Source organism: Neodiprion virginianus, chromosome 1, assembly GCF_021901495.1.
Source record: "Neodiprion virginianus isolate iyNeoVirg1 chromosome 1, iyNeoVirg1.1, whole genome shotgun sequence".
NCBI lineage: Eukaryota > Metazoa > Arthropoda > Insecta > Hymenoptera > Diprionidae > Neodiprion > Neodiprion virginianus.
In genome coordinates, this window is record NC_060877.1 from 19,912,847 (window position 1) to 19,930,643 (window position 17,797).

Genomic DNA, 17,797 nt, shown 5'->3' on the forward strand with positions numbered 1-17,797 from the left:
ATTGGGTCGCAGTCTTTGTAAAAGAGCGCCAGAACTAGCGTCACGCATCCGAAACTACGAGAGGGGACACTTTAGTGAATAGCGTAAGATTTTTTAGGTTTTTTGTTTTTTTTTTTTATTTTTGAGCTACAACGGCATCAGGCAGGAAATCGGCACCAAATTCGAGGAAATTGCGGAGTGGCGAACTAACGACGATTGAGAAGGAAGGATGTCGAGGCTGCGGAGGGGGAGCCAACGAAGATCCTCGCATCGCGGGAATTAGTCCAGGGAAGATAGGAAATAAATATGAAATTTTTGGAGACAGCAGATATCGAGATGCGGTTTTCTGCATTGTGTTCAGGAAGGTCCCAGGAAAAAAGTCTATATCGTCTGGTGGGGCCATTTTTTGAAAAATGCATTCTGGGCCAATAAGTGCATTTTGCAATTGCATAATTACTTGTAATATTATGAGAACGACTGGAAACTCGAAAAAATCGTTCGGAAATCGTTACTCGGGGGTTTTTGGGGATGCTGAATTCAATTCTGGCGATAGAATTATCCGGGGGCGTTCAGGGGTGGCCCTGCGGAGGGGCCCGGGGAGTGATTAGGGGGAAATTGCAGCGTCCATGAAAACAAACGAAAATCGTTACTCGGGGGTTTTTGGGGATGCCAAATTCAATTCTGGTATCAGAATCATTCGGTCGCGCCCGGGGGGGGGGGGGGGGTTGCAGCGTTGAATTGAGTTGAATTTTGCATCCCCAAAAACCCCCGAGTAACACCTTAGCCCTCAGTTTGCCAACGGCGATTAGTAAGTCCAAAAGTTTCTGATCTGCGTGCGATGTACCCGCCATATTATTGAAATTTATTTAACTTCAACAACGCTTATTTATTTAACAATCACCCGAAATTTTATCAATAATCCCTGATGGAAAATGTCTCTCAGGGAATTATCGTGTTGTATTTTCGAGACAAGGACACGCACTGCACAGGTAAAGCCAGAAATTGTTAGAAGAGTAACGCTTGTTACATCATAGGTCAATCATAAACGTATAAATTAAATAAAGTAAAGATTGTGCAAGTCTTATGCAAAGTCCGGTATCAACGCGCTGGATGGCGGATATTTTACCGTACGACACTTATTTGTATCCCACTTCATCTACCGTTTCTTTGTCCCAACGCTTGTTCGTGTGACACATTCCTTTATTCAGAAAAATTTACATTCAAGTATTGTTCTGTCTAACCCTCTGGTACAAATGCGGAAAATTATTGTATCACCCGAAGATAGTACTCAAACTTGTTACAAATAGATTTTGATGCAATTCAGGTATGTTGTAGAGGTATTTACCAGCCTAACGGGAATTTATGCACTACGGATTGATGTAAAATTTTTTTTTTTCCAAATAATTTTTTTAAATTTGGTTTTCCTTTTCTCTTCTTGCTAAATATCAATAATAACCATTGCATTAGAAAGTTGCGGGGGAAAAAATTTATATTCTTGGAAAATATACTAATAATATAAAAAAACAGCTATTGGCTTTCAGATAAAAATTGCGACCTCCACATTTCCCGCAAACAACTAACTCGGACGACGATCTTCGGTGGACAACAGCCTATAACTTCGACATTTTCGCAAATGATTTGAAAAAATTTACAAGTGTAATTCAAAATATCAATAAAATAATTTCCAAGTTAGATTAAATTCCTATTGATTCTTCCCACTCAAAAAATTCCCCCCTTGACCTATTGGTTTAGAGACAAATCGATCAAGGGTCCCCTTGAGTCCCTCGTCACGGGTGATGACTTGTAAGTATCAATCCAACAGCAGCTTTGCTAGACCGTGCTATCTTCCTTTTACAAAGAGCTGAAGATCCAATATCCTTTTTCCTTGATGATATGGTCACCCGACAGCTAAGGCGCATTATCGTAGCCTTTACATCTGCTATCCAGTAGGAATGACTCTTACCATTTGTCTGATTGTGAGATTCATCAATAAACCATAGAAGACTGGTGCTGCTAGTAAGTTTCTACTAGTTTCACATATGTTTTACACATTAAACCCTGACTTTCTAAAAAGGTCCGCCAAGTACCGCTTACTAATTTAATTTTTTTTCTGGATTTTCAATTTCATTAGGTCGTAGTTGCCAATCTTTCGCTTGCAATCTCGCACTAGCAGCAAGTTCCGATAGCACATTTATAGTTGGGTGTTAAAAGCACAGACAGTATACATATACTACTTATATCTCGCTTGTGTGAAAGTGACATTACGTTTCAATCATGGCTTTATTGTAAATTAACAGACATTTCCTTGACAATAGTATGTGATTTGAATCTTTTTCGATAAAAGATGAGAATATTTATTTGTGTAGTGTTCTTGTGGCACGAGTTTTTTTACATAAAGTGATTAAATGCGTACATTTTTTATCAAAGAAGGAATTTTTGTGGGTAATGACCACATTTAATGTATATGGCGAAAGATTTTTTCACCAGAGGTGTTTTTTGGGAGGATGAAAATACTCCCAAGACTTTTTGAGGACTTACGAAATAATTTTTATTTGTTAGGATAATTTCAGAATTAAAGGGTATTGAAAGAACAGTAGAGACCCTGTGAAATTCGATCACACTGATCTTCGAAAGTATCGACGTGAATGGGGAAATACAGGATTTAACATATTGATTTGCTCGTAGATTCTTTTGAAAAAATGTATACAATTTTAGAGAATTGATGTCGAAAAACATGGTCCACTTGACGTATTTGACTTAGAGCCTTGTGCCAACTTAAAGTTCACACCCTCGTGTTGCATAAACAACTGTCACGGTCCGTCGCGTCAGAAGGTAGCGCAGAATGTCCTACACTGAATTTTCAAGTGTGGGTGCCAAATCAGTTCATCCACGACCACACCCAAGTACTTAGCTACTTTAAAACCCTTCAGTTGCATACTGATTGAATACAGGGCTCTGAACAGCCACTTAAACGATTCACAGAGAACTTCGTAAACCGATATCAGTTTTCTACTGCGCCCTCTCTATAGTATCGAGCTTAGTCGATCTACGAGGATAAGAATATTATCCCTATACGTTTGAGTATAGCAGCTCTGACTATTGCAATTCATCCCTGTCTGAGAACAGACAGTCTTCTATGGAATCGTATGAAAAATATAGAACTATCCCGTCCTTAGAACACCCTCTGTCTGTGATGTCAAGGCAGTGGAACTCCGAGTAACAGAATCAAACATACAATATGTTTGTAACAGCGCACTACATAACAATGAGTCAAAGATATCTAATTGTGTTAAGATAAATCCGATGTCTCCGGTCCAATGAGAGATGTGAATAAAAATATGTATAACAATAGATCGTTATTTAAACTATCACATGAGCGAAAAATTGAGTTATCAATCAAAATGCACAGAAATTAGTTAATGAATATCGAGTTTTTAACACAGGCCTTATAGCACAATGCCGTTGTAACTTCAGTCTTTTACTCATAATTTTTAAGGAATGCCTCAGATTTAGGAATAATAGATAAGGAATGCCATGAAAAATAATCATATCGCTAGTTTCGATGGCTAGAATATAATTGTGCAATAAAAATCTATTGTCATTGATTCAGTTAACAATATAATTAGTTAAAGACCTGAATTGCATGACGTGACATGCTGCTAGGATGATTTTATAATACAGGATTTTGATGTAACTTCAATTTAAACAAATTTTGTAAAATTTACTTTGTATTACTGTCGTACATGAAGTAATGTTATTTAAAATTAAAAAAATAAAAATAAAAAAATATAAGTAAATAAGTTGCAACTAGTTCTTCGCCAAAAGTGAAACTTTTGTACTGTATTATCGGCACAATGACAGTTGAAGTAATTTTCCATTGAACGTCTCTTTAATTAATCAGAAAAAAACCCAAGCCCTCTTAGCGCACCCCGACTAGGTATGGCTCTCCGTTCAGGATTCACCTCAATTAGCGCTTTCCTGACGATGACGATGCTGATATGACAATGGTTGTTGGTAAGGAGGTCGATATACCTACTGCTGGATATGTTTGCGGGAAATATGATTTTATTTTAACCTTTTGCTTCTGACATTTAATTTTAAAGTCCATCGTTTTCGAATTACGACACATTTTCGAAAAATTGAACTACTGTACAAAAAGTTCAATAACTTTGCAGGAAAAATAGCCTAAAATCTTTCATAACCGAACTAAAAGCTCAATGTCGCGCCTTTTAAAGTTCTTGTGAGGAAAAATTTCTATTGCTATTTCCCAAAAAATTACAGGCGACTTTATGAAAGTATAAAAATCGCAAAAAAAAAAATATATATTGTATATATTTTCAACGTCACCCAGTAGGTGCTACACAAGTCGTGGGAAATTTTGAAAACAGATAGTGAAGCTGGTTCTTTCTACTTCTAAATGCAACCTGGAACATTCATTTACACCTTTTTTTGGCCGAGACATCTTACTTTTTGTCCAGATCCGAAATTCGAAAGTGATCATGAACTTATTGCCAGTATGATATAAATTAGTGCTGTAACGAATGTAAATTTTCAAGTATTCGTGAATGCGAATGCAGATGCGAATATTTGTTATCGATATTCGCGTATATCGATATTTTTAGAAAGTTGACAGTTAATTGAGTGACGGGTAAACCATATAAGTCGCACATCCACATTAGCGCCGTTTGCATATTATTTCGGAAATTGCCGAGTTGATCCGACTTAACCGATTGTTTGTATGATTATTTAACGAGAAATTGATAACCGAAACAAACTAATTTTGAGGTTAGAGTGTGACTCAAACGTGAAGTTAAACTTTTATAGTAAAAGTTCATCATCAAACTAATGTTTTTTGTCTTATTTAATAATATTTTCATAATTTTCATAATATAAATATAAAGTATTTGTGACAGTCAAATTCGCAAAATATTCGCACGACTTTTGCAAATGCGGATGCAAATCCGAATGTCAAGAAATATGCGAATGCGAATATTCGTTACATCGTTAGTATGTATGAACGAAATACATGAAATTGGTTTCTTACAAGGGTGTCATTTTCTTCAGCGCGTAATGGAAAATAAAAAGAGGGGTTCTAGGCAGAAAGAAATTACAGACTTCATTAGAAAAATCTATAGGAATATTATTACAGTGATCCTACAAAACCTGGACTATAAAAAATTTGCAGTTTTGTAGTTATGTAAAAGAGTATTCAATTTTCAAAAGCATTTTTCTCGAGAACCGTTGAAGACATTCGAAAATTCATTTTTCCAAATGAAAGATCCCTTCAAGCTGTATTAAAAAATGTCTAATGCTTAATCATGACCTCATCAGATAGGTAACAAAAATAAGGAAAAAAAACTGTGCTTCTAAAAAATTAATGTTGCAATGGTCTAATTGTAAGTCCTGATACAACAATAAGATTTCTCGATTTTCGGATTCTATAGGAAAAACCACATAAAAAAGTATCATTGAACCTTTTTCTGAAAGGGTGGACATTGTCATATTTTTGAGTGTTCAATTTTTCAAAATTTCTCTGGTATTAATACCAGTAGGCTCATGAGTATTTATTTCAAATAGTTATTGAATGTTCCTACTGTTGCTGGCATGAAAATTTACCTCTTCGAACCACGAGTACTGTCATGATTGTCCAAATCTACACATATTCTCGATTTCTATTTCGAAACAAACAAAAGCAGAACGTATCGCAGTTATTTGAGAATTTTTATCCAATTATGAAAACGTATCGCTGTTATATTGATATGATTTATTGACCATATCCAACATTTGAATTAGTTTTTCGATATCGTAGGTGAAATTAAACATACAGTGAAATTACTCAACATTTTGACCCTTTGGGGGAGGGGTCCCTCAAGACTGAAGTATATTGACAATAAACCATTATTCATACATTCAAAAGAAATACAGCCAAACAACCGGAAAGGAACTTATGTTCTAAAAATTTTATGCGATACATCAAATCACATATCAAATCAATAAAAGTAGAATTACGGTTGAAAATTGTCCTGCAAAACTCATGTCCAATATTCGAAAGGCACGTTCGTCATCTGTAACGACACAAGATTATGGAATTGTCATTCTATTTGTAATACCATCGGTTAATGGCGATAAGAGCGGCAACTCAAGGTAAGGTTGACATCGATCATGATCGCTCTTTCCGCTATATTCCTACCCGTGGTGCTTTGAGAGTTTACTCCGTTTTTATTCTCCAAAGTTTGGAATTTCTTTGCACTATTATGGCAACTCAAGAACCAGATATGTGATAAATAATGTTCTTGTTACTCTATTTAAGTTGAATTTTAACCTCACGTCGTTAATGATAACATTGCAATGAGAATGACAATTCATAACTTTGTGTCTTTACAGATGACTATAGCCATAGAGCACAGACTGTGTATCCGGGCCGAATATCACTCAGTCCGTGAAAAGACAGAAACGTACGCGGCAAATACCTGTTTCTTTCCATTGGCCAACGGCCAAAAAAATGCTTAGTAAGAGACAGACGTTGGCCGCGCGTGTTTCCTTCTATCACTTATGGCGTTACCACAGGCATATTATTATAGAAAATACACGGTCCATGCTCTATATCTACGCACATGACGGCCGTGCCCTCCGAATATTAAACATGAGTTTTGTGTGACAATTTTCAACCGTCGTTCCACCTTTTTTGGTTTGATATGTATCTCGATGTAATTATTACACAAATTTGTTATAACATTAGTTCTTTCCCAGCTGTTCGGTTGTATTTCTTTCGAATGTATAATTGTATAAGTATGATTCTACAGAAAGTGGAACTATTCTTTATAGAATGTGTCCGCGTTTTTTTCAATTTAGCAACAGCAATTGGTTTTTTTCATGACACATGATCAGTTATCACTACCACAAGAAGGGCCAGGTAAACTAATAAGTACTTACACTTTTATTAACATTTACCGGAATAATGTTTTTGAGGGACTGAGAATTTAATACAAAATCAATATATTTGAAACACTTTATTGGAATACCAAAACAGAAAATCAAGGAATTTTTAAATTCTTCATTACAGAATAAGAACATTATTTATATATATTATTTATATATAATAAGAAGTCTTTATTCTGTTGCGTCCTCCAGGCTTTAGATTCTGTTCCAACATTCTTACAGCTACCTTATACCCTGCATCTTCAGTTGCCATACTGCTTCAGCAAAATGCTCTCTTTATTCCTAAACTGCAACTAGCCTCCTTCCCCCCACATATCACACTTTCAAGTCATCTTTCATTTGGCCAAGATTTAACTTCACATCTATACCCTTTTTCCTCCTCCATATCTTCTCACTGCATTCTCCGCATCTTCTACAATGAATCAATTATATACTCCAACATTCAACTTGTCAATACAAGTTAGTCTCATTTCGTTTTATCCTTCGTACGTGCGTGTATTCGACGGGTTACCAACCGAAAATAGGCTGTAATAACATCACGGTTGGGTGCAGATGTAGTCATCGATAGCCACTCGTCATGGTAATAATCATCCTCATAATCATCCGTCCCGTAAGAATTGCGTAGTTTTTTCAATTGATTTTATGAATTATAGTCTTTTCTTAATGATAATAACTTTTCTTATATCTCATAAAATAAATGAAATGTTTATTACTCAAGTCGTTGTTAAAGTTTTTTTGTACTATAATAGTTTGTTCATAGTAATTGATCTTATATATAACTAACATATAACTTAGTATAATCATTCTTTATAGCACAAGTTTTTTGTACTTTAGTTTATTTTTCATAATAATTTTTCTGAGGAGTACTAGTAATTATTTTTCCAAAACAGAAATTGGATGTAGAAATTTGTAAAAAAGCCCTATCACCTTCAACTTGTAGTGAAAGCATGCAAATTTTTTCATGGACTTGATCAAAAGTTACGACACCTACATCTTTCTCATCTACTTTGAATAATTCGCGCTCCTTAATACACTCCGAGAAAAATTGCTTCAATTTCACTATCTTCTTCAAAAATAACAGTAGAGTTAAGTATCGGTATTCCCTTTTTTTTTTAGGCCAACTTGACATAAACGTATTCACCACTGGTGTAGAGTAATATCGGTTCAGCCTCAATAGGAATATTTGCCGAAGAACTTGCCTACAATTCCTCTTGAGATCCTCCGTTCGATTCTGAGTTACAAAATACACGACTGACATTTAGTGTTGATACGGTTGATCGATACATTATGGAGCCCAATTTTAAATGCTTGCAGCATCCCGATTGATGGAAGCAACTGTCATAGGAAATAAATCCTTCTCATAACTTGATGTACCAGGAGTGTACGCACAAAAAATGCGAAATTTGTTTGCTTTACCACCATCATCTCATTTATTATCTCTACTTCGTGATCACTTACAGTGAACACTGTTGTCCCCGGACATTTTTCTTGGATCGAGTCAACAAGACCTTTCAAGTTAGTCACATCACCACTATGAGCAACTACTTGATCTGCTGTTCTTTTGCAGAGATCTCTTGTCTCATCTAGTGCTCTTTTTCCATATTCAGAATCATGATAATTCCATGAAAAGATTATTATATTGGGATAAAACTCTGACATCTTACACCCCAGTGCATAAAACATAGTTTAGTGACAATACTGTACAACATACGAGATGGATATTTTTTATCGATGAAGGTAAAGATCTCAAAATCGGTTTCAGATGAGTCCAAGTTGCAGGTGGGTTATAAGATAAGTTGGAAGAAATCGTACAGTAAGATGCTACAGATTCTTGTAGATAAACCAAGACAGTGCACACAGTCATTTTGTGCCCGCGACCCTCTGAAGTAAAAAGCCTGAATTTCCCGATTATATCACATAGCGTAATTTTCTGAAAAGTCCATGTTTATTACCGCGTCTTTTTCTGTAATATTTTCTTTCAGTTTTTCAACTATCTGATATTGATGGACAATGTTCAGTTTGTATTTAAAGAACTCGACTTGAGCATTTTCCAGTTTCAAAATTAGATCTCAAGATAATATTTCAAAACTTTGGTGTTTGTGCTTCGGCACATATCAAATTCTTTCGGTTTTTTGATCAACTATGCTTTCTTTTAACGAAACTGACTGTTTATAAGAAATTTTCGTCATGTTGTCAAATTTTTTTTGGGATAAACTCTTTTCACACCAAGTTTTGCAGTTTCTTTCCAAATACTTTTTGTTACATCCGTCACAGCACAGCTTTTGCGGTAGAGTTTGGTAAGTAGCCAAGCGCAATATTTGAGCAATGCACATAGCAGTCAATATTGTATGTTGATACGAGTTAGGTATAAGCATGTATCATCCGCGACTCTTGGCGAAACAACCCAAAATGGTCGTAGAGGGCAAAATACAGAATAACTGATAATAATATTTGTAGAATGCAATAATTCTTTATAATGATTCTTTATTGTGTCTTGCAAGTACCGTTCATGTTTTTGCATCTTATTTTTATCACACATTCTTTCTTTCCTGCAACTGATCTACTATTGTTGTCATTATTGAGTAATGTTACCGCAGCTTTTTTGATGAAAAGTATAGATTCTTTACGCACATCTTTAGCTTTTGCTTGCTTCCATGAGGACCAACTTTTGCACAACTTATGTTTCTTTACTTTCTCTCCTAAAAGTGTCTTGTCGATAACCTTTTTCTCTTGATAGGCCTTTGCATTAGAATAATTTTCTTTAATTTCTTCTTCTTTCACTTGAATACACATTTACAAATAATGCCTCCTCTCTGACTTCTTTTCAGTCTCGGGATTTTCAGCCATTTTTTAGTTTGCTTCTCGATATCAGCTTCTTCATCTTTTTCAATCGGGGAACTTTTTCATACCAATATTTTTAATTTTACAGTAGTTGCATCCTTTTTCTTAATTTGTTTGCAACGTTTCTACCGCTGCTGTTCCGATATTTTTCTAGCTGCAGCTGAGTTTGGTTGTCGGTTACTCTCCACTTGTACCATTGGCACATGATTCTCTTCCATGTCGTCACAAGAAGTAAGAGGTGAAGTGTCTCTAGGGAACCCATTTATTTTCTTGATCAGAGCCAATCTTGTATAGTACAACGCAGCCATTTCTATGTTGTTTTATCTCTGAATATCTGTATAGAGTATGAGTATATACAATATATAATCGTAATTTTTGTCGTTCGTTTGTAAAAAGTGCTGAGAAATAGGATTTGTATGGCATACGTGTCAGCACGTTGAGAAGTGGATTTGTTGAACAGCATTGGCAGTTCCCTGATAATATTCTCAGGACCCTGCAACAATTTATGACAGGGGACTGAGAATTGTTGCGAAAATAGAGAATAACTCACAACCATATTACCCTTAAATTGTATGATTGTAAATATGAATTTGTATCGTAGTGGTAATTACTTTGCATCGAATAAACATAAAAAAGTATGAAAATTGGAGAAATAATACTTACCATGGGACTGAAATGTTGACTGGTATCACAACGTCATTCCTTGTTGAAGTCACAACTGCTATTGAACAGTCAGTGCCAATGCCTGCAGATTACATTTTCGCTAACATCATTTCAAGAACTATTATGCGATGTCAGCACTTGATTTCCCAAGTAAGCGATATCTGGTTTCTTTTCATTTCTTTAAAGATAGAAGACTGAGATATTGAAAGTGGTAACAAAACTTACTGTCGATTTTTACATCAAAAATAGCAACATAAAACGCAAAAAATATCACAAACATTGACTATAATCGATGCAACATGGATATCGCGAATAAAAATAATTAGAAATATTATTTTATTCTTGTAAACACATTAGGATATCTGGACTTTGTGTTGGTGACATAGCAGAGAACTGAGGATCAGGCCAAAGAAATATGCTTTCCATTTCAAAGAGTTAAATGCTCCACGATTTCTTTTGAATGGACACACTACCACTATCAGTTTGTTTCGTTCTGGATAGAAGAAAAAATACTTCATGCTTGAAATAACCTAAAATCGAGAAAAAAATTCCATTTTCCATAGACTCATCCAAATATACTTCAATTCTATGTCTCCCTTCAGGTATTTCACTGTTTGCACATTTTGATCCATGACACCAAAAAACCGCACCCCCAGGGCAATTATATCTGGTACAATGTTGTATTATTCAAGTATCGTGCTTCAATTGTGGCGTAGGCCAGAGAACAATAGGTTTCTTCCTGTGTTACAGCAATTGCACTTTTGCATTTAGAGAGTAGTAGATGAAGAAAATTTCCAACACGAGGTAGAAATTTAGAATTAACAATGAGGTGTGTGCGTGTGTGTGTGCACGTGTGCGCGTGCTTATTAACACGTTGAGCGCCACGCGTATTTCTAAGACAATCCCGTTCAGGCCACGCGCGCCGCTGTCAGCCACCGATAAGTCTAGTGTCAGCCACCGATGGCTGACGCGGCCTAAACGGAAAGTCTAGTGTCAGCCACCGATGGCTGACATGGCGCTCAACGTGTTAACCTATTGCTAATGTCATAATATGTACAAGGGCTAAAAATCGGAAGAGATGAAAGAAAATATACGCGGTTCCTATTCTGCTTCATATAGAGTACTCTCTTCATGCCCTTCCTTATGGACTGAGTTTCACTCTGGCCATTGATTTATACCACGTAATCTTTCTTTGCCAGCTTTTACCAGAAGACCTTTGTGAATTTGAATGTTTTATTCATTTTTATCTGAATTTCTCAACTTTTCACCACTTGCGTAAAATCTTTCGCAGAAATTCGTGGCCTACAATAGTCCTATCGGGACCGAGAAATTCACATACTGGGTTCTGTCACTTCAACACATTGATTATACATTTATGGGCTGGTCGATCTATGCTGTTTTTGTTAATATCTGTCAAAGGACTTGTGTCCGTAAAATTATAAATAAATAAATATATAAATATCAATATTCCGTACGTTTACGCTAATGAACCGTAGAACCCAGGATATAGAATGCAATGTAGTCAAAATATGAGCTGCAGATACACCTATTATCGTGGACTATGCCGGCTACCAGCGCCCATGCCTAATAAGCAGCACCAGTGGGAAACCGTAGCTATGCCAGTAGAACACCCACTGACTATTGCCAGTTTAGTTGGGAGAGGATTCGTTAACTATACAGGCACGAGTATACGGATATATTCAAGCTTGCGTTCATTTACTTCAGTACTTTCAGAGTTAGATGATTTTTCTAGAGGTATGTAAATGTATCTTTACACCATTTTAGCCAAGAGTAAAAGAAAGAAATTGAAATATAGCCGTGCTAATAACGCGTTGTAAATATGGTTTGCTAGTAATAGACACCTCATAATTCTGAAATAAAATTAGTAAACTTAGCCAAATAGCTTAAATGTGTCGAATTTTAGAAATTATACCTTATTTTTTACTCTACGGTGTTACGTGTATTTAGAATAGAAAAAATCTTCTGTAATCAAACCTAATGCGGAAAATATGTACCAACGAAACTAACATCGAAAACGAAAAAAATTATACAACTTTGAAAATAACAGGTAAACTCAAACTTCAGTCTATAACCATACCGGCACTTTCACAAAAGTCGTGAAAAGTTGAACAAAATTCACGCAAAATCTAAGAAATTCTATTTTTGCTCAGCCGTTGCCTTATTATTAAAAAGTAAATGGACATCGGATGATGAGCATTTTTTTAAAATTTCACCTCTAATGTTGTTTGAGCTTGTTGAAGTAACTGCTTCTGGGCTAAGGTGTAATCCCTCAACATGGTTAACAGTTTTCTTCTGTCTTCCATTTCTGCTTGTAATCTTCCATTGTAGTCTGCTAACAGTGCAGCAGCTTCATTTACTGCTACACTAAGTTGATCGGCAGCTGCTCTATCTGCTAGGTTTGCAAGGAGCGAAACTTCGGAGACTTCGGGTGGTAGTGATGCAATACGTTCTCTCACTCCTGCATCTGACGATGCTGTGTTCTCCAAGTCCTGAAAATGTACCAAGCCTTTCAGATATGCAAAACACAATGATTCGCAGTAATCTAACTACTATGACGGTTTAGTTCCTACTGCAAATATGAACATTTCTTTTGTTGGCAGATTTGAAATGTCTGTCAAATATGAAATAACTTAAACAAAAATGAAACAAGTAGCTGAGAAATTCTGTTTAATTGCATATTAAAACCATACAGAATTTCAATCAAATTCAACGGGTGAAAAGGATTTTGACAACCCCATAATATACACTGTAACATTGCATTTTGTAACCAGTCAGAAGGTTACAGAAATGGAGTGGAATGGTACCACGAGGGTGGTACAAATCACTAAAAGACATCGTCGGTGGAAAAACTATACTGAAAACCGAGAAATCGGTAAGATTGGTCAAGTTAGAATAGTGACATTGTTAACTTGGAGGTTCCTGAGGTTTATTATCATACTTGTGGCAATATCAATTTGTTTTTAACCTAGCATCGCTTTTAATTCTACCAAGAGGGATGTAGCAGCAAAAAATTGTGATTTCCGCAATAAATTACTAACAAAAAAGCACTAAATCTGCATATAGATTTTAATCGATTGTGCTCAAGTGGTGATGCCACCTTTAGAGACATGAAAAATTGCAATCTTGTACCGCAGACTAGACTACAAGTCTATGACGACACATATAGGGAACTTGGTGTGATTTGGGTAGTCGGTCATCAATCTTACGGAAGATTCTTTAAGTAGCAAGAGTAGGAAAACTTTGAGTGTATCCATGACTAGGCTGCACTTCCTGCAAGCGATGCATGGAGAGTCGGACTCTAAATGTATGGAAGTCTACGTGCCATTAAAGTTAACAGTCCAGCAGTAGTACTGAAATGGCAGAATCCAGAATGCGACAAAGAACGAATAGATTTAAAAACATTGAAAATCACGTGTACCGATCAGCTAGAAGTTTGAAATCCAGCTCATCTATTCACCATGCGAAGTCACTGTCCATATGTTAAGGAGCACCACACCATATTCAATCTTCTTCTAACCTCGATCGCCGTAATGCTTCGATATTAAAGACTATACTGCTCTCGCTCTAGCGAGAAAGCTGAGTTACCACTCCAGTACCGTAACATACCAAATTTAATATCTAAATGCTCGAACGTAATCTTTACTTCATATTCATACTTTAAATTCACATTCGTTCTTTACTATTCAACATAGCTTCTGTGTAATGAAAATTTACATCGCAATGTAAGGATTTCCCATTTTTTGCAAGTCTCTAAATTCATTCAAGATTCCACGAAGTATATTTGCAATGATTATTTTATTTGTGTAGCGTTATCCACGTTTATCTGCATGTCAGCTCCAGGGTGTGTTCCTCTTATTTGTTTGATATTTCATATTTCGTATTTTACTCACAATGTGTTCTCGATCTTAGTGCCAAATTGCAGTTGGCAATTCTTGTGGTCCTTGATATTTCCCGTCTAATTAGTTCTTACATTAATCCTAAACTTATGAACAGATCTTAGTTTGTCAGAATAATAATACACGGGTTCAACAAATGCACCAAGGGAAATACCAATCTTCAGTGTATATTCCTCATCAACCCAACCCTTCTACTATTTGTCATGAAAAGTATGTTCTGAGCCAGTAGAGCGTTTCTGTTACAAAACTCTAGATCTAATCTTCTATGTATTGGATTTTTGATTTGATGCACAAGCATCTGGCGCCTAAAGGTATCGATTTATTTTTATTTCGTTAGTTAGTGATAACTAGAGTCGAACCTCGAAGAGCAGAACCAGGATAATCACCTAATCTCTGTTCATAAAAATGGAAAAATAATAGTAAAAAACATGTACGAATATGCACTTACCATCAAAGCTTTGATCAGTTCTTCAGTTTCCGGTGGATCCCCAGCAGGTGTGCGTGGGCTGAGCGTAACGTGCAGCTCTTTGGTACCATCCACCTCGATTTCAGTCTCAGATTTTTTTCTCTCTTTTTTTTCTTTCTTCAAATAGAGAATCACATTGATTATTATATCGAATACAATAAGACATCAATCATACGTATATCGGATATTTGAACAATCGGTCTAGCAATAGTACATCATATCAATATCATTCAATGTCAATATATAATTCGAGTACTGTACGTGGGCCAATTTTCAGTAAACCATCTGGGGATCGAAGTATGCATTGGTTTTTAATGTGATATAGAAATCAGCTGAATTTCAGACCTACATTGTTTTTCATCTACAAGAATCTGGTCTATTTAGTCCTATACATTAACCTTAGGACCCTACACATGGGTACTACTAACTCCACATAATTCTTATGGCGTGCTAAAATCATTTTACTTACTTCGTTCAGTCGAATTTTTCATGGTGAAATTTCGAATTAGGTTTTTCTCACATACGGTAGAGCGTCAATTATCTGAACTAATTAGGACCGGAAACCATTCATATAATCGAACATTCGGATAACAGAACAGTGTGAAAAAAACTGCTAATTCGGTCAATGCAGGCATACATACGTATTTCAAACAGATGAATTATCTTCTTATTCGATGCATAGTACTTTTGGTTAACATTTCTAACGCTTACATAATAGAATATATAGTGTATAAAATATATGTATTTAAAAACAAGTGTCTATACTAATATTAATATTTTATAAGTGGCACGTGTATGTATACATATTCGGTTTACTTCTTTGCAAAAACATCCACAAGTTTCCTCTATTTTACAACAGAAGCTCGGCCTGTTATTCGAAAAACCAAGAACTAAATAATTTTTCCAATAAACCAAATCACCATTCGGATAATTAATGTTTCGGATAACTAATGTTCGGATAATTGACACTCTACTGCATACTATTCCATTCTTCAGTCTTTCAGCTTTTGAATGAAAAAAACAAAACCATTCTATGACAAACAGTCCGTCATTGATTTGAACTCCGTTGATTTGAAGTTCTGAGGTGCGTGTAACCCCTGTGTAGATTATTTATTTCATACAGAAGTGTAAGATCCTAGGGTTAAAGTTAAATTTTGTAATGCGTATTTCTTGCTATAAAATGTAAATGTATCTCTTTGTGAGGGATGAAGTTTGTAACGATAACGTGACGAATTGGTAGAGAAGAAAATTGTTCTTTCGCAAATTAAAAATTAGTTTTTACTTAGGTAGTTGCATTTGTAAAGTATGCTTTATTTTAATTAAATCATACATTATAATTTATTGCACTTCTGACAGACTTCAAGAAACCAAATAGTTACACTGACCATAAAAATTAATGGACTACCTATTTTTACTTGCAGAAATGTGCAATTTTGAAGTGGTAAAAACACTGAAAATGCACGTAATAAACTATTTGAAAAAGAATTATGAAGCTTGAAGCATTAGGTTTAAGATACTTTTGGCAGATTTTGTCTACATCAGTTTTACTGCAAATTATGCATGTTTAAAAGGACATAATACAAATATGTGGTTAAGAGTGAACTTCGACTTCCAAGTGCTGCACCAGGTGAAGTAATTTTTTTATGCAACATTACACAACTTGTATGAGCAGTGTATTGCGCTAAAAAATTGTTTTTTTACATTAGCATTACCAATATCAAACTTGTTTCCTTACGACAAAGAAGAAACTGACATTTTTCAGAGTAGTAAATTTTCCAGTGATTCTTCACGAAATATATTTTTTTCACAACTTTTAGAATTGTTACAACATGTCATGAAAATGTTTAGAAATGTTTTTCAACAACCCAAAATTTCCAACATAGCATAGCTACGAAAAAGTTGTGCATGCAGCAAAGTACTCATTTGCGTGACTGAATGTCCATGCACAGCTGTGCTGTAATTTTATAACAACTCCTGGGAAAAAAATCAATAAACATGATATAATGTACTTAGATCTAATTAGATCGAATTAGATTCAAATAGTTTCTCCATCTAATCTGATCTGAATATACATAATTTATGATAGACCTGATTAGATTTTTTTAGATCTAAACATATGTACTTTATAGATCTAATTAGACCTACTCAGATCTACAGATTATTTAAGATCAGATTGGATAGACAAAATTTGAATCTAATTAGATCTGATTAAATCAAATCATATCCATTCATATTTTCTCGTGAATGTTAACTGTAGAGATGCAGAGTCAAAGAAACAAGAAATCCACAGACACTGCGCGATCCTGTAGATTAACAAAGTCCAAACTTCAGTTCGTGAATGTATGCTTGGAGCAGAACTACTATTTCCATTCATCTCACTCATTGTGAGCTACAAGTCCGAAAAAACATCGATTCGCTCTGAATATGAACTGATTTCCTCCAGAACCACAATCGCGTACGCTGTGATGTCGCTATTATGATCAGTGAGTTACGGAACCATGAGAAAGCTACATTCCGATGAGTTTCAATTTGGACTCGCACTTTTGTATGTAGAAAAGCATTTTCAATATTTTCAATTGCGTACTGCAGGAATAATTTTCAAATAATAACGAAGTTGAAGAAGGTAACGTTAGCGTGAGAAGGCATAGAACAAACTGGGAATTTTGAAACTTTATGAGCAAACATTGATGAAACTGAGTTTACAGATTATCAGTATGTTTTGCTTGATTACAATTTACTGAATTTACATTTAGCAAAGCAACCATTTTTCTGAAAATTCATCATTATTGTAATGTTGAGTGCTTCAACCTCTTGAATAAGATACTTAGAGCAAGATTGAATGCTGGAAAGTCAAGAGAATGGGTACTTCTGATTACCATATTTCTGAAAAATTTCTATACTATGGTGCTATGTATGAATTAAGTAAGAGTTTTCTGGATAGGGAGAGAGAGAAAATTTTAATGGCAGTTACTAACTCTTTCACGGACAAACG

General features: G+C 35.3%; 1 protein-coding gene across 3 annotated transcripts in view; it reads right to left on the reverse strand.

Moving 5' to 3' along the window:
• LOC124296674 (regulation of nuclear pre-mRNA domain-containing protein 1B) overlaps positions 1-17,797 on the reverse strand; it is a 33,591-nt gene that overhangs the window by 11,586 nt on the left and 4,208 nt on the right. For all 3 annotated transcript variants that reach the window (XM_046746897.1, XM_046746896.1, XM_046746898.1), the window contains exons 3-4: positions 14,788-14,922; positions 12,657-12,932 (exon numbers count right to left, since the gene is read on the reverse strand). In XM_046746897.1, coding sequence (XP_046602853.1) covers positions 12,657-12,932; positions 14,788-14,922 — 411 coding nt within the window. The remainder of the gene's footprint in view (positions 1-12,656; positions 12,933-14,787; positions 14,923-17,797) is intronic.